The sequence below is a fragment of the Piliocolobus tephrosceles genome, chromosome 9 (genome assembly GCF_002776525.5).
Source record: "Piliocolobus tephrosceles isolate RC106 chromosome 9, ASM277652v3, whole genome shotgun sequence".
Lineage (NCBI taxonomy): Eukaryota > Metazoa > Chordata > Mammalia > Primates > Cercopithecidae > Piliocolobus > Piliocolobus tephrosceles.
The window spans coordinates 238258-262387 of NC_045442.1; the positions used below are offsets into that span (position 1 = coordinate 238258).

A 24130-nucleotide genomic window follows, 5' to 3' on the forward strand; every position below is an offset into this window, starting at 1 on the left:
AGGAAGCTGTTTTGGGAATAGGTAGTGGTGACAGGTACACAACACTGTAAGTGCATTTAACATCACTGAACTGCACACTTACAAACGGCTAAAATGATAAATATTATGCCATGTATATGTTATCACAACTAAAAAAAAATTCCTAGACCTCAAAAAAAAAAAAAAAAAAAAAAAAATCCCAATCTATGCCAACCTGGGTGTCACGTTTCTCTCTGCAGGTCAAGTGAAACACGGCCCAAACCACCCTAAGTTGCTGAGATACAGATGCGAACTCCACAGAGCCCGCCTCTGGGTGGCGATGTCTGCCTCCACCACAGCCTGTCCTGCGGGGAACACGGAGGTTACCAGGGTGCCTGGCCAGAGAGAGGTTCCATCTACTTTTTCAATAACCCAGCAGCAGACGTTTAATGGATTTCTATGATTCCCATTTTACCTATGACGTACTGATCACTACTTCAGGGAGTATGCAGAAAGCCCTATGCTGATACCTTCGTAATCCAAATAGATTACCTCTTCTACTACTGAATTCTTTAATGAACAGTAAGTAAACTGAGAATGGTTAAAGTAAAAACTTTCTCATTCTCTCCACTTTAAGTCAAGATCACTATTACACACCTGAACTTAACCGGGGCTCTATAGCAGAGGAGATTAATAATTTTGGTTAATACTACTTCAAGGATTATCTAGTATTTCAGACGCCTTTAACAACTTACTGATACATCTATCTGTTACCATAAACGAAGTCAAAATCTACGAAACGTGACCTGTGACATTCAACTAGATCTCTAGGGTCTGACAAAATTGCAGGGAGCGGAGAAGCACGGCCGCGGCGGAGCTGCAATCCACCATCGGCCTCTGTCTGATAAAAGTGCTTTTAAAAGGCAACCCATGGATCTATTCGGATAAACACTCAAGAGCAGGGACAGGCTATGAACCTATTTCACAGACACTGCCTCCGTGAGGAAAGAGTGCGGGCAACGGAGTTGGGGAGTTAAAACGGAGACGAGACCCTCGACGTGACCGTAGCCTTCACGTCTTCAAAAACCCAAAACGATGGACCATTGTTAGGTGTGGAGTACGGGGGTGTTTATTTGTATTATATATTGTGCTAATAATATATAATTATTTATTCTAAAAGCAACCTATATGTCTATCCAAACGTGAGGTGGCAAACAACGGAGCCTCCCATACACAGGTTACTGCAAAGGACAGAAACAAAGCTGAGACGCCGCCTTCAATGCCTATGAAAGTCAGGAACTTTTACAAATGCACTGATACATGTAAGGCACGACTCCCCCCTTTTCAATCATTATTATTAGCTGAGTTTTTGTTTTGCTTTCTTTTAAATCTAGTTATGTACTAGAGCTTTTGTAATGAATACACTTTCAGGGATACTACTTTGCCATTCTAGATTGGAACAGAACTATTGAAATGGAAAAAAAAAAACAACAAAAAAAGTTTAAGGTATTTTCAAACACGACAAAATGGCAGCCTAAAACAGTTAAAATTCCAGAAACCGGAGCACAACAGAAGGTGCGGTGATAAGCAGTGCTGAGTCATTATTAGGGGGGCGCACGGACAGAAAAACCTTCCTCCTTCGAGTTGCTAGAACTCCCTCTTTACCTTTTCTTAAGGGCACTTTTCTCCTTATATCTACAAAACAATGCATTCTTAGTGTGGAACATAAAATAATACAGAAATGTGCAGAACAAAAGCCAAAGTCTCTGTTCAGGGCAGACGTGATCCCCCTTTCCCCCAGGCACCCCGATGTTGCCCCTGGGTATCTGCTTTCCAGAGCAGCATTTACGACCACACTCAGCTGCGGCTGGGGCCACTGTTCTTCTGCAAAAGCTGCTGTTTTTCACCCAACACAGACTGCTCTCCGAGGAGCACAGAACACTCTTCCTCCACAAAGTGTGTCCTAACACATGTAACCGCCTCACTACTTTTAGGCATTTAGCCTTTTCAACACCGTATTGCTGCAGCGCACATCCTTCTGAAATGCTGGCCTATTTCCTGTAGGATTCCTACAAGTGGAACCTTGGGGTCCTAACCCTTGTGTTAAGTTTGAGAGAGAGATGTCAAATTACCCTCCAAAAAATGAGTGTACACGCTTTCCAGAAATGACTAGGAAAAATGGAACATTATTGTTGCTTTAATTAAAATGTCTTTGCTTATTTTATTTGAGACAGGGTCTACTCTGTTCCCAGGCTGGAATGGGGTGGTGTGATCACAGCTCACAGCAGCCTTAACCTACTGGGCTCAAGGGATCCTCCCGCCTTGGCCTCCCAAAGTGCTGGGATTACAGGTGTGAGGCCGGTCACATCTTTGCTCATTAATGCCATTTCTATGATGATTTATGTTAACTCTTTTACTCACCACCCACTTAAAACAAATCAGCCATGAGATGTGGTTAAACATGCAGACCTATTGTTTTTTTCACTCAAATGTTGCTAATTATCAGAGAACTGACTGCCTCTTTCGGGCAGGTGTGGTGACTCACCCAAGGACTCCTAAAAGCACTTCCTGTGTGCCGGTGCAGTCCCAGGTGCTGTGTACAATGCAGAAAAGCACTTCCTGTGTGCTGGTGCAGTGCCAGGTGCTGTGCACAATGCAGAAAAGCACTTCCTGTGTGCCGGTGCAGTGCCAGGTGCTGTGCACAATGCAGAAAAGATCAGCACAGCCTGTGTCTTCACACGGCTGCATTCCTATTTTAATTGTGGTTTTATCATCTCTGGAGATCCAGATAAAATAAGCTCAAGTATGTTTCATGTTCTGAGGTATCTAACATCATTAGCAAGACTTCTGTGACTACTCCAGGACTGCCTGTTTTCGTGGTTGCCCCTGCCTCTGAGCTCTGAACTCCTGACAGTCCACATCTGCCATGGCGGTCCCATGAGATAATAATGGAGGCCTGTAACGGAGTGAGCCCTACCACCTGGGCTTGATAAGTGTACTCTTAGACACTCGCATGGCAAAATGGCCTAAGGACGCACTGCTCAGAAAATATCCACCCCCATCATTAAGCTTCGCAGGATGTATTTAAGTTCAATTCACCAATCGCCTTTTGTCCCACTCATTATTCCTCTTCCACCCCATTACTGACTCAAACATGGATCTCAGCTCTTTTTCTTCATTTCCAGAGTAGCAACAGCAATAAAAAAATCTAGTCAAAGACACATGTATAATAAATTCAACTGTACTTGGAGAGGAGAGTGTGGAATTGGGGCAGAAGAATTAAAAGTCAAGGTCAATAATTTTTAAAAACTCAGAAGACTAATATTCATAATATATAAAGAACTTTTACAAGCTGGGTGCGGTGGCTCACAACTGTAATCCCTGGACTTTGAGAGGGAGGCCAAGGTGGGCGGATCACTTGAGCACAGGAGTTCGAGACAGCCTGGCCAACACGGTGAAACCCCATCTCTACTAAAAATTAAAAAAAAAAAAAAAAAAAAAATTGGCCGGGCACGGTGGCATGCCTGTAATCACGCCTCACGAGGCTGAGGAAGGAGAACTGTTTGAATCTGGGAGGCGGAGGTTGCAGTGAGCCAAGATCGCACCACTGCACTCCAGCCTGGCTGACGAAGCGAGATCCCATCACAAACAAACAAACAAACTCACTTTTACAGACTTGACTTTTTTAAGTTCAGTAGAAAAATGGACAAAAGATGTGACCAAAGCAATTCACAGAACAGAAACAGTCAAGGAATGTGCATGGCCTCTGACACCGCGTACCCACTCCTGGGCGTCTGCCACCCAGGAAGGGCAGAAGGATGGACGAGACTCTCCTGCACTGTCATCAGAAACACCGGACTAAATAAGTAAGGGAATACTATGCAGACATCAAAAAGGATGAAATGAGCCACATAAAAAGGCAGCCTGGTTAAAAGTTTAAGTATGGGCTCTGGACTCAGAATGTCTGCGTGCAAATAATGGGTATAGCACCTATTAACTCTGAGACCTTCACCAAGTAACTTCATCCTCCTGATACCTGATCATCTCATGTGTATGATGAAGGCAACACAGGAGTACTTACATCTCAAGGGGCTGTGGCCGGGGGTCAAATGAGCTCCAGTATGGCTGAGCAGAAAGCCCAGTTCACTGTAAGATCTCCAATTATAGACTCAGTGAAAAAAGGCAGGTGGCGGCTGCATGCCATGGCTCATGCCTGTATTCCCAGCATTTTGGGAGGCCGAGGTGGGAGGGTCACTTGAGTCCAGGAGTTCAAGACCATCCTGGGCAACACAGCAAAACCCTGTCTCTACAAAGAAATAGAAAAAAGCTGGGCATGGCAGTGCACACCTATAGTTCCAGCTACTCGGGAGGCTAAGCAGGGAGAGGATTGCTTGAGCCTCATCAGGCTGCAGTGAGCTCTGATCGTACCACTGCACTCCAGCCTGGGTGGCAGAGAAGTAAGACCCTATTTCCAAAAAAGGAAAGGAAAGGAAAAGAAATAGCAAAAAACAATATTGAGTAATACAGAAAATCCTATTCAACGTCTAGAAAAAGGTTCCACATTTGTGGATTAAAAAAGATTGCTGATACACAAACTAGGTTTTAAAATATAAATGAATACATAAACACATAGAAAATGATCTACAAAGATACAGTTAAGAGCAGTGGGTTCTGAAGAAGACTCCAGGACAGCAGTGGGATGAGGAGAACTTTCATTCTGTGCTCTTGATCCAGCTGTTCTCAGCTGTTCTATCATTTGATTTTCTTTAAATAACAAACACTCTATTTTTGTATTGTGAGACAAAACCAGTACAATCTGGTAAAGACGAGCGAGGACAGTTAATCCTGAAGTCTGCCCTGCCCTTCCACTCGTACTGCTAATGGCTGGCATTCCAGCAGCAGCTCTCAAAGTGTGGTCTGTGGGCCCTTGAGGATGCAACGGTCCTCAAGAACCTCTCAGAGGGTCCATGAGGTTGAGACTATTTTCATCATAATCCTTGTACGTCATCTGCCGTTTTCACGCTGTTGTCATTTCCACGGATGAGCAAAGCCAAGGGCAGGTGGAGCTGCTGGCGGCTCAGCACGATCTGTGGCAGCAGCCCCAAGCTCTCCTTTCCACACCCTACACAGGCAGGGAAAAAGGGAAAGAAAAAGGGAAAAGGCCAGTTTTGCTTAGCTTATTCCCTGATGAACAGTTAAAATAATTCTCCACTTTATGCAATTCCAACCCTGTGATAAAATGTGCCACAAAAGAACATTTGCTGCATCCCCAAGTACAACTGTCCCGAGAAAAAGCACACAGTACAGCTGTCTGTGTTGAAAAACAAAACACAGGCCGGGCGCGGTGGCTCAAGCCTGTAATCCCAGCACTTTGGGAGGCCGAGACAGGTGGATCACGAGGTCAGGAGATCGAGACCATCCTGGCTAACACAGTGAAACCCCGTCTCTACCAAAAAATACAAAAAATTAGCCGGGCGAGGTGGCGGGTGCCCGTAGTCCCAGCTACTCGGGAGGCTGAGGCAGGAGAATGGCGTCAGCCCGGGAGGCGGAGCTTGCAGTGAGCCGAGATCCGGCCACTGCACTCCAGCCTGGGCGACAGAGTGAGACTCCGTCTCAAAAAAAAAAAAAGAAAAAGAAAAACAAAACACAAAATTGAGTTTCTCCCATCACATCCTCACAGCACACTTAAGACACCGGATGTGTGGGGACCTCTCCCATCAGCAAGGAAGCAATCAATTCTGCAGCCGGACACTGGCTGGGGTCCCCTGATTCCATTAGATCTTGACGCTGGGAGAAAGCATCAGATCCCACAGGTTGAGTGCTCTGTCCCACAAGACTGCGCCCCCACTTCGAAAGGCAACGACAAGCCTCACGTTGTGTTACTTGTGCTTCTGACTGACTTGCTATCAATCAGTGTCCACAACCCTGACTGGGCACACACATCTCAGGGAAACACTTTAATTTAGCGGTTTATTATAAAGGATACCACAAAGGACACGGAGGCGATGCACACGGAGGCGATGCACAGGGCGAGGGATGGGGGCTGAGACGCAGAGCTCCCACGCCCTCTCCGGGTGGGCCCCCCTACAGAAACATCTGGAAGCTATCTTCAAACCCAGCCCATACATAGGCAAGACTGTTTAAATCACTGGCCACTGGAGATCAGCTTAACCTTCAGCTCCCCCGCCCCTCACCACTCCCCAAGGTTGGGAATTAGGGCTGAAAGTCCCAATCCTCTAATCCTGCCTAGGTCTTTCTGGTGACCCGACCAGCCCCCGTTGTGAAGTTACCCAGGGGTTGCCAGCCCTTAGCCAACTCATTCCCAAAAGACACCACTGAAGAGCCCAATGATTTTAGGAGGTGTGTACTAGCGAAGACCAAATACACATTCCACAGTATCACACAAACTGAACTAGCCCTTTTTTTCATGGGATGCCATTTTTATTTGAAAAAACTGACCAACTTTGGTTTATTAAGAGTTTGGTATGTGGCAGAAATTTACTTGAAAATGAACATAGTGAGCCTCTCATTTCACAGAAAATAACTGACAGTATTTGTTACCAATGATAAAATCCAAGCTTTCAACAGAAAATTAGAATTTTGGAAAACTTTTATCTACTACTGCTAATTTGACAGTTTCTCACTTTCTCTTCTGATGAGGTCAGTGGTGACATTAAAAAAAATATGATTTTCTTCAATTTTATATAATGGAATGTGTTAACATTTAGGAAAAAAAAAAAAGAACTCCATGTAACAATACTTCCGAACGACCCCCATGTGATGTTAACCAAATCATGTCCACGAGCTAAAGACCCACTCTGAGCACAAGACAGACCTCAGGTTCTGACGGAAGAGAGCACAGAAACGCCACTGACCCCCCGGGCCGGTTCTGACAGAAGACAGGACAGAAACGCCACTGACCCCACAGGGCCGGCACACTCAAGTTACCACCTGGCGAGTTACGGTGCATCGCGAAGAGCCTCCGGGATGACCCCTCCTCTGCCCACATGGAAGCGTCAGGCCACATTTTCTTTACACATTTCAATAAAGTAACTGGAACACACTGAATGCAGAAGCAGTTCTGAGAATCCAGCCGTCACCTCTTAAGCCACATATTTTAAAAGGATGTGCAAAAGTATAAAAAAAAAACACTGTTCTTCTCGCTCAAATTTGTTTTTGAAAAGTTGTTTCTCACTAAAAATGTTAACATGTAGTAGATTATTTTAAAGTAAAATAAATATTTTAAGTTGTTCTCTTTTAATTTGAAATATAGAAAACGTCAACAGCTATAACCAGCACAAAGGCTCTCTGGATCTTGAGTGTAACTATTAAGAATATAAAAGTATTCCAGCACCAAAAGACTTTGCGAACCCACTCTAGGGCAGGGGTTAGCAAACTACAACCTGGGCGACATCTGGCCAGCTGCCTGTTTCTGGAGGCATGCTCCTGTGGACGCAGGGCACAGAGCCACGCCCATCCATCTCTGCAGGGTCTATGGCTGTCTTCCTGCTAAAGGCAGAGTTGAACTCAGTAGTTGCAACAGGGACAGTATGGCCTCAAAGTCTAAAATACTTACCATATGGCCCTTTACAAAGAAGCCTGCCCACCCCGAAACTAGAGTAAGCCAACTTTCCTGACCTTTATCGCAGTAACTTCCTACCTCCATTCTTACCCACCACCATCCCTTCTCCAAAGGGCAGAGTGACCTTGTTAAAAACAAAGTTGATGTCACTCCTCTGCTTAGAATCTGAAAAGCTCACAACCACTCCAAGTCCTCAGCACAGTATTCAAGTTCCTTATTCATCATCATCTAGCCCCAGCCAGCCTCCTGCTCATCACAGCCACTTTCTTCTCTGCCAGAAGTCAGACCATGCCAAGCACTGACTTCTCAGAACGTACCATGCTCTGTCCAACCTCCACACCAAGCCCTCTCCACCTGGAACCTTCTTCTCCCCTTCCCTTCCGCCCTCTTCTTATATCCTGATGTCCTCCCCTCCACTCCCTACCCAAGCCTGTGTATTGGGTACTTCTTCACATTGCCTCAATGTGCCCTGGTCCAGCCATGGTGCAAGGACCCACCTGCTTGTCTGTGTCTGAACAGAACTTCCTGAAGGCAAGAACTGCATTTCTGTTTCCAACAGCCAGCACTAGCAGCCCTTTAGTACACTGTTGTGAACTTTTCAGATGTGCCAAGCTGAAAGCTGGCCCTTGCATTACCCTTCACTTTTCTTAAACTGGCTCCCTGGCGTGAGAGAGTCAGCTATTCTCCTACGCAAGAGGGTCTCTTAAGACAACAGCCTCTAAATGGTTACCAGTTACGTGTTTGTTTGCCAGAACTTTCCATACATTTTCTGGAATCTTCACAGCAACCCTGCAATGGTCACAAGTAATAGTACCCGTTTTACAGATGAGAAGAGAGACAGTAAGTAACTCGCCAAGGTAACACAAAGCCTGAAGAGGGGGAAAAAGGGATGTGTGCCAGATTCCACGTGCACAATGCCTCTCCATCACCTAGCAGTATAGTGACATTCCATACACTGACTGGCATCCAGTGGGAGAGACAAGCCTAATAACACGTGTGATAAAATTAGGGAACCACAAGCAGGACACAGCCAATTGCTAAACAACATGGAATAGGGAGTGAAAGGGAGTCTAAGACGACACTGAACGACATTGAACGCTGAGGGGAGCTGGAGCAGGGACTCGCCAAGGGGGATTGGAGGTGGATTTAGAAGGATCAGCAGGGCTTAGGGAGTGGACAGGAAGCAAAAAGAATACTCTAGGGAGAGAAACAAACAGAGGCAAAGATCAAGGGATGGCAATAATCACTGAATAATAATGGAAACATTAAGAGGCCAGGCCCAGTGGAAGGGATCTGGGCAAGTGGAGATGAAGCAGGTGAGGAAAAACAAGAAACTATTTTTGTGTTTAAATATAGCTAAAACCAAGCCCCAGTACCTTAAAATACAAAAGAGTTAACAGTTGCATCTAACACTTGAAAAGCATTTTTCAAGTTACAAAAGCACTGCACATTGTTTGATCTTAACAAAAATCTTCCGATTTAACTTCTAGATAAGCGAGCTGAGGCTCAGGAAGGCGCCCTCAGAGCTGAAAACAGCAGACACAGACCCAACCTGGAACTTCCCATCAGAACAGCAGACTGCTTAAAATCAGGGAACACGAAAATCACCAGCTATGACTCAATACCACCATGTATCTTGCAAACTTAACTTCACGACGTACCTATGACCAGGCCAGCCTCCAGAGCATTAAGATTTGGCTGTACTAAGCATGATGAGTCTGTGAATCGTAAGGCACACAACTCAATTCCTAAAGACAGAGGCTTCCTATGAAACTCTCTAAGTCAAACTGCAAAATGTTACCAGACAGACTGCTTGTTTGACGGCCTTCCACAGAGGATGCTTTCCTGAAAGGTTCTCTTTAATGACACAGACATAAATATTAAGTAAATGAAAATTCTACAATGGAATATAGAAATCAGACCGGGAATAACTCAAATAAGCAGACACCATGTCCCTTCAAGACCAAAAAAAAAAAAAAAAACAATGATGATAAATACTAAACGCCCATTTTCTACACACAGAAGAAATCAATAAATATGACTGACAAGTTTTGCATTCACCAATACCATATTTCATTGATTCTAAGTGCATTTCCCTACATCTTAATATTTCCAAAATTAGATGTAGATTTTATATATACACACATAAAAGATACTGTAAAAGATTATATATAAAAGATATACTTAATTTCAGATATATAATACACAATACACATTATATATAACACATATATGTAATACATATTATATATTATATATAATACATAATATATATTTTGTTATATATAATACATAATACATATTATATATGTTATATATATTACATATTATATATTTTTTCTTTTTTTCTGAGACAAGGTCTCACTCTATTGCCCAGGCTGGAGTGCAGTGCTGCAGTTATAGCTCACTAAAGCCTCTACTTCCCTGGCTCAAGTGATTCCCCCACCTCAGCCTCCTGAGTAGCTGGGACTACAGGCGTGCACCACCATATCTGGCAAGTGTTTTAAACTTCTTTTTTTTTTTTTTTTTTTTTTGAAGAGACAACATCTCAAGATGTTGCCCAGGCTGGTCTCAAATTGCTGGGCTCAAGGGATCCTCCCACCTTGGCCTCCTGAAGTGCTGAGATTACAGTCCTGAGCCACCAAACCAGACATTATCTTACATTCAATGAAACACAGTAACTTTCTGGTACTGATGCTCAAGTTACCTTAAGTTTTGTTACCTTTCTGTGACTTCAAATGTTTCTTTCAAAGTACCAATGTAAACGCCTTGGAAAGGCTACCCTACCAGATTAACCAGCTATCCATGTTACTTACACAACTAGCCAGATTCAAGCTAACAAACAAAATTGAAGCAAACAAACCTTCAATTTTGTTTAGTGTGTCTCTTTAGAAACAGTTAATGTCTAATTTAAAGCAATAGATCATGGATTAAGAAACTGATTAAAGCAAAATCAACAAAAACTCAATACACTTAAAACTACAAATTCTGAGAAGGAACCAGCTGTTATCAAGCTATAAAGTTATATAAAACCGGGTTCGATATAAGACTCTCCTCCCCCAACCCCCTCCCCATGGTTTCTCCACAGCAGCAATTAGTGTAACATATAAAGGAGCAAGACCCAAAGCTTCCCTGCAGGTAAGCAGGTCGCAGTCATGTGCAAAGTGATGTCGCAGGTAAAGGTACCGCAGCACTTGCTTGACACGCAGGTGTTTCACTTACTGTCTCTATGAGATCTACTCTTCAAATAATTTGAGAATTGGTTGGAAAGCGATGCTATTCTTGAATCCTTGTTACTAACCTTCTATCGTTTTGATACGCACTTCCTTTAAAGGCATTCCATTTTCATTTGCCTTCAAAAACATTTCCATACGATTCTTGGTGGTAAGATTTTCATTGAGCTTTAGAACAGCCCCATCCCAAGACTGGACGGCCACACGCCACAATGCGGCTTCATCAGTACTGTGCTGGCTGCAAATGGTCACTGAAGCAATACAGAACTCCACAGCTCTGCGGCCAGTTGGCATGGCTTCAAACCCTGGCCCTGCCATATACTCACTTTGTAACCCAAGTTCATTGTTCTCACACCTTGGATTCTGCATCTGAGACTGGGAAGAACAATAGTTCCTCCTTCTTGGGTTGTGTGAAGATTAACTGACGTGGGAAAAGCATTGCGAGCAATCTCTAGCACAGAATGACCACTCAGCAACTGTTACCTATCATGACCTTCGTGCCGGGTCCTCTGCAAGGGCTGGGGTGGGAAGGGGGACACCCAGCCTTCAAGCTTGAGGAGCTCACAGTCTACCAGAGAGGGAAGCAAAGGATGAAATAGCACATGGCACTGCAAAACACATCACATGCTGAACGAGTACCAGAGAGAGAAGCAAAGGATGAAATACCATGTGGCACTGCAAAACACATCACATGCTGAATGAGTACATTCCAGGAGAGGGCGCAGGGGCTGGGTGAAGGTGACTCCATAACATGCAGGAAAAATCTGCACAACAGTTAATTTCCAGAAGGGAACCACCATTTAGAATCGAAACACTGTGGAGACAGAAGCTAACAAACAGCTCTTCTACTCGCTTCCTGCCGGAAGCCCCCTGGTTATACTATTTTAACTCTTGGTCACCTCGGCATACGAACTCACTTAGTCTCATCTTCCAGCAAGGGCAGGAGAGGCAAGTCACCACTGACTGCTGCCCATACACCTGCTTACCAGCAGGACACTCGATCACTTCCTTGTGAGCTCAGCTCTACTCCTACTTGCAGGGGATGAGAAGTCTGATTACCCAGTGGGATCACGACTCTTAGCAAAATGACCTGACCCATAGCTAAACCCAATTCTTAAAAAAAAAAAAAAAAAAAAAAAACTGGGGCGGGGGAACCACCAAATTTTACACAGGCCAACACTTTCATCAGAGGTTATGATTCTGACCCACAGCCCAAAACTTTAGTTTTAGAAACAAGACAAATCAAAGCAAAAACCAAAGGCTTTTCTATGTTACTCACTTCATGACCTCCAAAGTCAGGAGTGCCTGCTCTCACCTCTGCGCCACCTCCTGTGCCCTGGGCACCACCCCACTGAAGTCAGGAGAGGACCCAGGCCTCAATCTCTAAGGCCCTTTCTCCTTACCCATTGTAGAGAGGGCAGAAAGACAGCCAGAGTGCAGGGCTGCAGTAGAGCTCTACAGAGCTGAACTAGGCCCAGAACAGAATCTTCAAGAACAAAATGCCTCACGAGCCACAAATCTAAACAAATAAAATCTGCTATACCTTAAGTTCTACAGCCTGCGCAGCAGTGCACAATAAAAACCCCTGTGAACTGCCCATCTCTATTTTTTTTGTTTGTTTGTTTTTTTTTTTTTGAGACGGAGTCTCACTCTGACGCCCAGGATGGAGTGCAATGGCACGATCTCGGCTCACTGCAACCTCCACCTCCCGGGTTTAAGCGATTCTCCTGCCTCAGTCTCCTGAGTAGCTGGAACTACAGGTGGGTGCTGCCACACCTGGCTAATTTTTGTATTTTTAGTAGAGACGGGGTTTCGTCATGTTGGCCAGGACAGTCTCGAACTCCTGACCTCAAGTGATCCACCTGCCTCAGCCTCCCAAAGTGCTGGGATTACAGGTGTGAGCCACCACACCCGGCCACCCATCTCTTATCTCTCACCAACATCTGTCCCTCAAGGTTGCGTTGGGCATAACCAGCTTCTCGATTCTTGCTGCTCAGCAATCACTGGTGACCAACAACTACACTTCCCTTCATCATCACTGACTGTGTGGTCTTCATACAAACCAACGGTATCACAACCATGGGACAAATCGATGATGAGTTATCAATGTGTTAATGTGGATGGGTTACTATGGCCAAACCATACATGGATTAAAATAGAAAGCTGTGAATACCTACAACAACCAAAACATGTGTGGATAATGACCACAAAACAATGTTACAAAAAAAAACCCACGACAACTCAAAATACCAAACTTTTGGATTTACTCAAAATTTAACTTAAAATAGGGATTTAAAACTGCAAAAAGTTCCCATCAGTTTAATTCAGAGAACAAAGTATTTGTCAAGTTTTTTTTTTTTTTTGAGATGGAGCCTTGTTCTATTGCCCAGGCTGGAGTGCAGTGGCACGATCTCCACTCAATGCAACCTCCACCACCTGGGTTCAAGTGATTCTCCTGCCTCAGCCTCCTAAGTAGCTGGGATTACAGGCGTGCACCACCACGCACAGCTAACTTTTGTATTTTTAAAAGAGACGAGGTTTCACTGTGTTGGCCAGGATGGTCTCAAACTCCTGACCTCAAGCGATCTGTCCACCTTGGCCTCCCAAAGTGCTGGAATTATAGACATGAGCCACAACACCCGGCCCAAGAATTTTTTTTTAAAGAAAGAATACTATTTTCACATGTGTAAAGTCACAGTTAAAATACACTACCTTAGTTATACTTAAATTTTAATTCATTCAGTTTATCTTTTTTTTTTTTTTTTTTTTAAGTAAAGAAACCAGGCAGGTGTGGTCGCTCACGCCTGTAATCTCAGCACCTTGGGAGACTGATGTGGGCAGACCACTTGAGCCCAGGAGTTCAGACCAGCCTGGGCAACATGGCAAAATCCTCTACGACAATACAAAAATTAGCCTGGTGTGGTGGCGCGTGCATGTCTGTGGTCCTAGCTACTCCAGAGGCTGAGATGGGCCTATGAGCCTATGAGGCAGAGGTTGCAGTGAGCCCAGATCACGCCACTGCACTCCATCCAGCCTGGGCTACAAAGTGAGACCCTGTCTCCAAAAAAGAAAAGAAAAGAAAGAGTTTAAAAAAACAAAACAAAACAAAACAGAAATTAAGGCAGGCATTAAGCCGTCTCACCTCCCTTACTCCCAAACAAGTTTTGCTTTACTTGCGATAGAAGTCACTTGCTTGGCATACGCAAAATCAAACAAAAAAAGGTAACATGTTTCAAATAAATAAAATCAATAAACTTTTTACATCACATAAAATATACCTAGTTTTAATCTCAAACCGTATACATTACGCATTTCTTAGAGCCCAGTTTCACCTGCTTAATAACCTGGGCCCTGTTTGTGCCAGGGGGCTCAGAATTTCCAGATGTCCTCAGGGGTCATGCATCAAACCAGACACTGCCAGCGAGAGGTACAGGGTAGGGAAGAGGGAGTAAAAGGTCATGGGAGGGGCTGAGATGGAGGGAAGTGAACAGGATGTCTGACAAGGGGCTTCTAGTAACTTGAGACAGGGAAGGTGTATTTGGGGCAAACACAAATCATTTTTAAGAAAAGGTTAAAGGTTTACAATGTTCAGTAAAATATATAAACAACAAAAAAATCACTATGGCTCTGAATCTGAAATATTAATCAAACTTCTAAGACTCGACCAAGTTCTCCATTCAATGGTGAAGAAGGAAAGCTACATAGCTTTTTCACTCGAGGGTGACATGTAAGCTTTATGGGAAGCTGAGGCGGGAGGCACTCCCCAGTTTCTTCCCACCACCCTAAAACTTTGCACCTGGACCAATTTAAGGGTATGATTTAAGGAAAAGACCAGCGAACTTCCAGTAATACCATAAAGTTCAAGATTAAAATCTGGAGTAGAGACTTCAAAACACATCAATAGAGAAAGGAGCAATACTTCACAGTAAAATTCAAGGATTTTAGAACCTCAGAAAGCAGACTTTAAGAATCAGGGAGTCCAGCTCTCTTGTTAAGGGTGGACAAACCGAGGCAACCAGCTTGCTCAAGAGCGCACCGGCGATGAAACGCAGAGCCGGGTGGGGGCCAAGGCCCCGACGCAGCCCTAGGCGCGTCCCCAGCCTCTGGGCCATTGTGCCGCGCTGCCCGGACTCCATTCCCGTTCCCGACTCCGCCGCGGTCTCCACGGTTCCGCCCCGGGCAGGAGGCAGCCCCAGGCGCTGGGTTCGGAGGGCCCGGCCGCCCGTGACCTTGGTGGACTTACATAAGCCCCGCCGCGGGCCCGGCGCCTCCGCCCGTGCCCCGCGGGCCAGGACATTGGACAGAGGACGGCCACCCGCCCACCACGGCCCCCAGCCCGGCCCCCGGCCCCTGCCCCACCCGGCCCCCATCCTCCTGCCTGCCTTCCTCGGGCGCTTGGGGCCCGGAGGCCGCGCTCGGCCTGGGAGCTGCCCGTGAAGGTCCCGGGGCGGGGCGCGGCGCGGGCCTCACCTTCGGCCACGTCCTCCTCGATGGCCCCCTTGACCTGCGAGAAGCACCACTGGAAGTCGTTGCCGCCTGCGGGGCAGCCGCCGCCTCCGGCTCCTGCAAACACAACGGGGCGGTCAGGCCGGCCGCGGCCCCCGCCCGCCCCCGCGGCCCCCGCCGGCCCGCGCAGGCCCCTCACCTGCCATGGCAGCCGGCGGCGGGACGGGCGGGGACCGCGGCGGACCAGAGAGACGGCCTCCGCGCCGCTACAGCCGAGCGCTCAGCCCCGGCCGCCACCGCCGCCGCCGCCGCCGCCGCCGGGGAGGGATTTTTTTCCCTTTTCAAAATGGCGCCCAATGCCCGTCGCCCCGCTCGATGACGTCATCGCCCTCCGCCTCCTCGGACGGGCAGCGGACGGGGCGGGACGCCGGGGGGCGGGGAGGAGGTTGCCGGGGGCGTCCAATGCGCCTGCGCCTGCCGACCCCAGTCCCGGGCCCGGCGCCGCTCGGCTTGGGGAGGAAGGGACGCCTGGGCGACTGCGGAGGGTAGCTGGGGTCGGCGGGCGCAGGCCAAGTCCTCGGCCCGCGGTGCTAGGCCTCCCGTAGTGGTCCACTGTGCGCCCGGCGCTCCCCTGAACACTAGCGCCGCCGAACGCCCCTACTCTCCGGCAACTCCGGGAGGGCCTAGGCTGCGGCCGGACACGCCTTCGGGGCGCCGCTGGGCCGGACACGCCCCCATCCCGCATCGGCCAATGGGAGCGTGGGTTCTCCGCCGAACCGCCAATGGAGGGCGCGCTTGGCGGCGGTGGGCGGGCATGTGGGCCGTCCTCACCTGAGCGCGCCGCACCTGAGCCCTACCTCCCGCCCACTGCCCCCGGCGCGGAGTCTCGGTCGGTCTCCCTGGCCGAAGTGTAGGGGCGCCATCTCTGCTCTCTAAAGATCTCGACCTCCTGGGCTCAATCCATCCTACTGCTTCACCTCGGAAGTAGCTGCGAGCACAGGCACGCGCTGCCAGGCTCGCGAATTTTTTAATTTTTTGGTAGAGACGGGGTTCTATGTTGCTCAGGCTGGTCTCGAACTCCTGGGCTCGAGCCATCTGCCTGCCTCGGTCTCCCAACCCCGTCCACCTCCCTTTCGTAGCGCACCGTTGCTCACCAGATGGCTACCTTACAGGTTCTTGGAGCTCCCAGTGCAGTCTTGGGGAAATAGGGCCGATCGTTTCTTCATTTGCGGGTGGTTTTCTCTGGCACACTGAGCGATTACGGGTGCTCCTCGACTTGCAGTGGGGCTACCCTCCCCGCCAATAAGCCCTTCCTAAGTAAAAAATGCATCTAATACCCAATCTACCCATCGTAAAGTTGAAAAATGTGAAGTCGAGCTACGATCAGGGAGACTGTCTCTATGGGATTGATGTCCGGAATCAGAACTTCTTTCAGTATAGCTGCAGTGGGCACTGATGGTATTGCACCACTAAAAGACAGTCGCTGCAAATCAGGAACATTCATCCACTCCAGTCGGAGCTGGAGAGAAAAATCAGGGAAGAAGGAAACGTGTATGGGGAGAGTTGGAATCTTGCACGGGGTGACTGGAGAAGACTCAGGGATAAAGAGTAAGCCATGCAGACGTCTAGGAAAGCTTGGCCAGGAGGGAAGACCACCAAGTGCCAGGACAGGAAGGAGGGCCATGCCTGGCATGGGCAGGAGGCAGCCGGAAGCCGCATGGGTGCAGAGTGAGTGGAGGGAAGGCCAGGGGTTGGAGTCAAGGCAGGGAGGTAAGTGGAGGAGGATGGACGGTGGGCAGGCCATTTAGGGGACTTGAATTCTGAGTGAGATGGGCTTATGAACGGAAGAGGATCGTGATGGACTGGGGCTTTCACAGAGCCACCGTGGATGCTCTGCTGAGAATAGCCTGTGGGGACCCCAAGAGCGGAAGCAGGGAGACCAATCAGGTGGCCAGCTGGGCTGAGCAGGCACGGGGATGAGGATAGAGTGGTGAACATGGGGTTGGGTGGTGAGAACCAGTCAGATTTCAGAGAAAAGCTCTTTGACAGCAGAGGCCCTGGGATTCGCTGATGGGAAAGATGTGGTGTGAGAGAAAGCAGGGACTTAGGAACAACTGCTCTCGGGTGGTCTGAGCACCTGGAAGGATGGAGTTTCTGTAACAGAAGGGCTGCAAAAGGCACCGCTGGGTGGGGGCGGTGCAGCCCGACCAGAGGTTCGCTGTCAACACATAGCGCTGTTGCACAGACAAACCAGGAGCACACAGGGAAGTCAGAGCGAGAGCATCAAGGTGAGAGCACTTAGAGTTTCAAGTCAGGAAACTGGGTGAGGTCACCACCTCCTGGAGAACCCACTCCAGGACCCATTGAAGACGGGAGAGAGTGGCTGCTCTGTGATGCTGTGTGGTGAGTATACACGATGGACCATTTGGTTGTAGTGACTGGGAGGCCATTACTGACTTGGATGGAGCAGTGGCTATGGAATGACAAGTTTGCAGAGGGCTCTGGGGACAGTGGCAGGGGGGAACTGGAGGCAGTGAATACCTACTTCTCTGTTGAGGAGAAGAGCAGAAAAATGGGGCTGTAATCTCCTTTTTAAAATGTAGATTTAGCCTATCTGCCCAGGAAGGCACTTGAAAAAGTGAGTTAATGACCAGATCCCTCTTATAAAAACCCGACAATTTACACATTTGGAAAAAGAGGAACTTTATTTCTTATACATGGTTACAGCCAGCAAGATGGCCATCCCCCAGGCCAAGATGGGAGATGGCTCTTCGAAGGAGGAGGGGTTGGGGCAGAAGCTCTATGCTGAACAGGTCGGCTAAACATACATAGTCCACAGGCTTTGGGAGGAGCTTTAAATACTCAGGAAGGGGGTCTTGACACATGCGTATTATGTAACACAGGACCCAATCTCACTCTGTTGGGGAGACTAAACCTTTGAATATATTACGACTGTAATCCCAGCACTTTGGGGGCCGAGGCTGGCAGATAACCTGAGGTCAGGAGTTGGAGATCAGCCTGGTCGACATGGCGAAACCCCCTCTCTACTAAAAGTACAGAAATTAGCCAGGCGTGGTGGCATGTGTCTGTAGTCCTAGCTACTTGGGAGACTGAGGCAGGAGAATCCCTCGAACCTGGGAAGCGGAGGTTGCAGCGAGCTGAGACTGCGTCATTACAATCCAGCCTGGGTGACAGAGCATGACTCTGTCAATAAATAAATAAATAAATAAATAAATAACTTACGATTAGGCCCTGTACCTCCAGAGGTCTTTTCAGGACAGAAGGCATGCAGATGTGCAGCCTCTGTAAACCGGCCAGAACCAGTCCCCGGTCAGCATTTTCTTTTTTTTTTTTTTGAGACGGAGTCTTGCTCTGTCGCCCAGGCAGGAGTGCAGTGGCGGGATCTCAGCTCACTGCAGGCTCCGCCTCCCGGGTTTACGCCATTCTCCTGCCTCAGCCTCCAGAGTAGCTGAACTGCAGGCGCCCGCCACCTCGCCCGGCTAGTTTTTTGTATTTTTTAGTTGAGACGGGGTTTCACCATGTTAGCCAGGATGGTCTCGATCTCCTGACCTCGTGATCCGCCCCTCTCGGCCTCCCAAAGTGCTGGGATTACAGGCTTGAGCCACCGCGCCCAGCCAGCATTTTCTTATCAGGAGAAAGTTACAGTCTTCTGTCCAATGGAAGCTGTAGTTACGGCTCCCGGAATAGGACTGGGGGTCACTTAATGGCTGGTGGAGCTGCAGTTGTTTCATGTTGCTCATCTCGAGGCCAGTGCTTCGTTCGCTGCTGGAGGGAAGGCAACCGGACCGCAGTGGGAACGTCCTTTTCTCTGTAAGTGTGCCGTGTGTGGCTTCACCCTCCCCCAGCACAGCCTCAGGCCCTGTTTATAATTTGGCATCTTACTGCCACAGAGTCCATTCTGTCAGTCTTACGGTCTCTAGCTTAATGTTAACGCTGGTCTGTCGTGTCTAAACCACAAAAGGGAGGGGGTATCAGGCCTGTCTGACTTCCCATCCCCCATTATAGCCTCAGTGTTAAGGTTTTCCTGGGGTCCCCCTGGCCACAGGGGGGTTTGTTCAGCCAGGGGGGGACATAGGATTTTATTTTTAGTTCATATGTAACTGCTTTAATGTGTATTAAATATGTCTTTTGAAGTGATGACAAGATAATTAGTTTTTGTTTAGAATATATTTTCTGGTTAATTAGCTACCATTAAACTGTAACAACAAGATGTAGCCACAAAAGTAACATATTTCTGAGACTGGTGGGCTGCCTTCCCTGCATCCTACTGTGCATCAGCTGACCAGCAAGAGATTTTTAACTATTCTTATGATGCTAAAAACTTAAAATATTTGGCTAAACCACAATTACTTTTGTGCCAACCTAATAATAGCTCAATGAATTTTTGTGTTTGGATTCTAATTGGTGTTTACAAGTTTCTGAGTATTGACAGCAATTTTATTTTTAAAAATTCTCACAGCTGAATTGAAAACGCCTGGTGTGTATTAGAATCTAGCCTGTTGTCATCATAGAAGGCAGTACTATTCAGTAACAAAAAGGCATGAGCTACTACTGATACAAACAGCAGTCCCAAATGAGTCCCTGAAATATTATGAAAATGAAAGGAACCGGACACGGAGGCGTGCAAGCGGCATGCGCCCCTTTGTTTTACCACACTTAGTCTCATGTGTCAACGTAGCGAGGGTATAGTATCTAGTTATTTCATCAAAACTAAACCAAGTATTGCCACGAGGGTGTTTTGTGGATGTGGTTAACACCCACAGTCAGTTGACTTTGAGAAAAGGAGATTACCCTTGATAATTTGAGTGAGCATGATCCAGTTAATCAAAGGCCTTCAGAACAAATACTGAGGTTTCTTGGAGAACAAATTCTGCCTCCAGCCTCCTGCATCAGCCCTTGCCTGAGATTCTCACCTGCTGGCCTGCCCTGCTCACCCTGTGCACCCTCTGTTTTTAACTCGTCAGCCTCCACAATCGTGTGAGCAAGTTCCTGAAAATAAAGCTCATTCCATACACGGTTTCTCTGAAGAATCCTGAAGTTCAAGAACAGGCAAAACTGCTCTATAGGGATTTAAAAAATGGCGTGGGGCCTGGCGCAGTGGCTCACACCTGTAATCCCTGCACTTTGGGAGGCTGAGGTGGGTGGATCACGAGGTCAGGAGTTTGAGACCAGCTTGGCCAACATGGTGAAACCCTGTCTCTACTAAAAATACAAAAATCAGCCAGGCGTGGTGGAGCACGCCTGTAGTCCCAGCTACTCAGGAGGCTGAGGCAGGAGAATCGCTTGAACCCTGGAGGCGGAGGTTGCAGTGAGCCGAGATCGCGCCACCGCACTCCAGCCTGGGTGACAGAGTGAGACTCCATCTCAAAAAACAAAGAAAAAAGGCGTGGGGCACGAGGGTGGGGGGATTGACTGGAGAGAGCGGGAAGAAACTCCCTGGGTTGGTGGAAGTGTTCTGCGTTCTGATGGCAGCAGCTGTTACACAGCGTGAATGGTTGTCAAGACTCATTGAACTAGAAACTTAAAGTGGACCCATTTTATTGTACGTGAATGATACCTCCATAAAATGGATGTTTTTTTTAAAGGATTGTTTTATTTTAATGGCTGATCTATTTTAATGGCTGAGCTTTTATTGCTTGGTGTCTTCCTCCTTGGACAAAGTCATGAAGATCTCTTCCTTCTTGGCCTGCAGGTGCTCTTCATGGCGCTTGCATGCTTCCTTGGTCTTAGACCTGCGGGCCTCAGCCTGGTCAGCCAGGAGCTTCTTGCGGGCCTTGTCTGCCATCAGCTTGTGGCTGTGTTCCGTGAGAATCTGCTTGTTTGTGAACACATCCCCCTGCTCCTTCAGGTACGGGCTGTGAACCATGTGGTGTTCAATCTTCCTTGATTCCCGGTGTCCCCTGAGCAGCCAGTGCAGGATCCTCATTCTCCTCATCCACGTGACCTTCTTGGTATTTGGGCATTGGCTGTACCCTTTTGCTTACCAATGCCTATGTGCCTGCCCTTCCGGTGGGCCAAGGTGCTTTTCCGGCCTTGAGCCGGGAATGGACAGTCACTGGCTTGTGGATGATCAGCCCATCTTTGATCAGCTTCCGGATCTGCTGACGGGAGTTGGCATTGACGAGTTCATTGGTCTCCTTGGGGTCCATCCAGACCTTCTTCTTCCCACAGCGGAGGACACTAGCTCTTCTGAAGCCTGAGCATACTCATGGCTGCGGCTGCAGCAGCAAAAGGAAAGAGCTCAAATGGATTGTTTTAAAGCCTAACTTACCATACATTTTCTCCAAGTCTATAAAGGAATTTATTTATTTATTTATTTATTTATTTATTTATTTATTTATTTATTTATTTTGTACAGGTTTTTTTTTTTTTTTGGTATTAAAAAGGATCCTTATTTTTCAAAGAATGAACTTCTATAAACAATTCTGTAATGAAATGAAAACAGTATCTTAATACATTAAAAGTTTTTGTTAAACAAGATTTTAAATTTTTAAAATTAGAAAACGTTGAGATTAAATTCTTTCAAAAGTTCAAACAAAAAAAAAAACCTGTACAATCTCCATTACATGTGTCTTTGTACACATCCTGGGCACTCTGAAAATGTTAAAAGTTTTTAACGTTTGACTGACAGAGGCAGCACTTAAAGGCTCCATGAATCTTTTTTCCGAAAAAGTATGCTTTCAGTAAAACATTTTACCATTTTATCTAACTATGCACTGACACTTTTGTTCTTCCTGAAAAGGGGATTTATGCTAACACTGTATTTTTAAGGTAAAAATATACATGTAGAGATATTTTAACTTCCTGAGTGACTTATACCTCAAATGTGATTTAATGAACAATTTCTAAATTTTAGAGTGAAACAGTATGTGTAGGTCTACACATGCATCTTCAACTAGGGTAAAGCTCAAGAGCATGTCACAGAATTTATACCTAAATTACCTAAGAAGTTAAGCAATGCCTTTATCCCCAAACTTTACCAATAAGTCTTCTCAAATAGAATGTTAGTAAAATGAATCACTGAAAAGTTATATTTTTGAATTCACAAAATACCAGTAGCCATTTTAGACTGTCAACTTGGACATTTTCTTGATTCACTAGCAAGAAATTTCTTGCAGTACAAAAAGATAACAAATAATTAAAATATCTGCTTTATCATACAACTGCACTCCCTCCTAAAGTGTCTAAAATGATTAGGAATTGTAGCACTTTCTTTTGCATAAAACCCTTTCCTCTTCATAAAACCCTGAGGTGAAAGGTTATTAATGTAATAAAACCATAATTCATTTTGTATTAAATTGTAGCTTTAAAAAAATGTATAAAGAAATGTGACAACTTGTAAAGCTGCTCTGTACAGTTTTTCAACAAAATATTTCCATATCAACTTAGTCGAAGGGCCTAAAATGACCCTATAAAAACAATGTCCTTTTAACACGTTAGTGTCGAGATGAACGCCATTTTCCATCTCTACTACTGTCTCTTCTGTTTTCATAGTCATGGCTCCAGCCATCATGATTCCTATCTTCATAGAAGAAATCATCTCTGTTTCCTCTGTAATGATGGTCAGAGCCATGATCAGTGTAACGCTGTTCCCGGCTATAATGTCTATCTGCTAGGTAGGGATGAGAATTCATTCTGACTTTACGCTGTGATGACGGTGTATCTTGGCGCCACTGAGAGCTTGAAGACTGGTTAAAACTATGACTGTGTGATTGAACTGATGGTGAAAATCCTGATTGATCCAGAGGTGGAGAACCAAATTTTCCACCATATGACATTTGTCTCAAAGCACTGTTCATCACTGCTTGTCTCTGAAAATTTTCTGGAGAAGAGAAAGATCTCTGAATTATCTGAGCTGAGGAAGTCATGTTATCCATAGTCCTTTCGTACCTGCTGCTAGGAGATGTGGAGGTAGGGCTTGAATTGCCAACATGATGCTGGGGATATGACAAACTGACATCTTGCGAGGCATGACTACTTCCTGATCTAAATTGAATTTTGATAGGCCTTCCATAAAGTTTGATTCCATTAAGTAGATTCATTGCATAAGGAACAGATACTTCATGTTTGAAATTCACAAACGCAAACTGCTTTGGTTTACCATCCTTATCTTTTGGAATTTTCACCTTTATTACTGGCCCAGCCTGGTGGAAAAGCTCGAAAAGGAGCTCCTCGGTCACTTTCGTTTCAAGGTTGCCCACAAAGAGAGTCCGATCCGCTTCCGCCGCCGCCGCCCCCATCTCAGCGTCGCCCCCTCCCTAACCTGGCCCTATTTATTTATTTATTTTTGAGACAGAGTCTGGCTCTGTCGCCCAGGCTGGAGTGTGGTGGCCAGATCTCAGCTCACTGCAAGCTCCGCCTCCGAGGTTTACGCCATTCTCCTGCCTCCGCCTCCCAAGTAGCTGGGACTACAGGCGCCCGCCTCGTCGCCCGGCTAGTTTTTTGTATTCTTTAGTAGAGACGGGGTTTCACCGTATTAGCCAGGGTGGTCTCGATCTCCTGACCTTGTGATCCGCCCGTCTCGGCCTCCCAAAGTGCTAGGATTACAGGCTTGAGCCACCGCGCCCGGCCGTCTATAAAGGAATTTATATCTTAAGAGTCTGCAAATCACACTTCCCCCAAATACCTTTATTTTAAAATATTTTTTATTTAATTTTCTTTCTTTCTTTTTTTTGACAGAGTCTCACTCTGTCACCAGGCCGGGGTGCAATGGCACAATCTCGGCTCACTGCAACCTCCGACTCCCTGGTTTAAGCAATTCTCCTGCCTCAAGCTCTGGAGTAGCTGGAAACTACAGGTGCGTGCCACCACGCTCGGCTATTTTTTGTGTTTTTAGTAGAGACAGGATTTTACCATGTTGGCCAGGATGGTCTCTGTCTCCTGACCTCAT

The 24130-nt window shown here is 46.6% G+C and overlaps 1 protein-coding gene and 2 pseudogenes across 8 annotated transcripts in view; all 3 read right to left on the minus strand.

Moving 5' to 3' along the window:
• LOC113223584 (serine/threonine-protein phosphatase 2A 55 kDa regulatory subunit B delta isoform-like) overlaps window positions 1–15888 on the minus strand; it is a 38920-nt gene extending 23032 nt beyond the window's left edge. Inside the window, exons 1-3 of one of the 7 annotated variants that reach the window (XM_026452999.1) lie at window positions 15419–15888; window positions 15244–15336; window positions 4545–5080 (exon numbers count right to left, since the gene is read on the minus strand). In XM_026452999.1, the coding sequence (XP_026308784.1) occupies window positions 4947–5080; window positions 15244–15336; window positions 15419–15425 (234 nt within the window). In that variant the 5' untranslated portion in view covers window positions 15426–15888 and the 3' untranslated portion in view covers window positions 4545–4946. Of the gene's footprint in view, window positions 1–2503; window positions 3312–4039; window positions 4271–4544; window positions 5081–15243; window positions 15337–15418 lie in introns of those variants that run through there. The other 6 variants (XR_004229114.1, XR_003308785.1, XM_026452998.2 and 3 more) reach the window with 6 other exon arrangements.
• A 4981-nt stretch (window positions 15889–20869) lies between these two features.
• LOC116418905 lies at window positions 20870–21459 on the minus strand (annotated as a pseudogene).
• A 175-nt stretch (window positions 21460–21634) lies between these two features.
• Window positions 21635–23504, minus strand: LOC116418906 (annotated as a pseudogene). Its single transcript, XR_004229115.1, has one exon. The product of XR_004229115.1 is annotated as an RNA-binding protein 7 pseudogene (transcript).
• Between the last annotated feature and the right edge of the window lie 626 nt (window positions 23505–24130).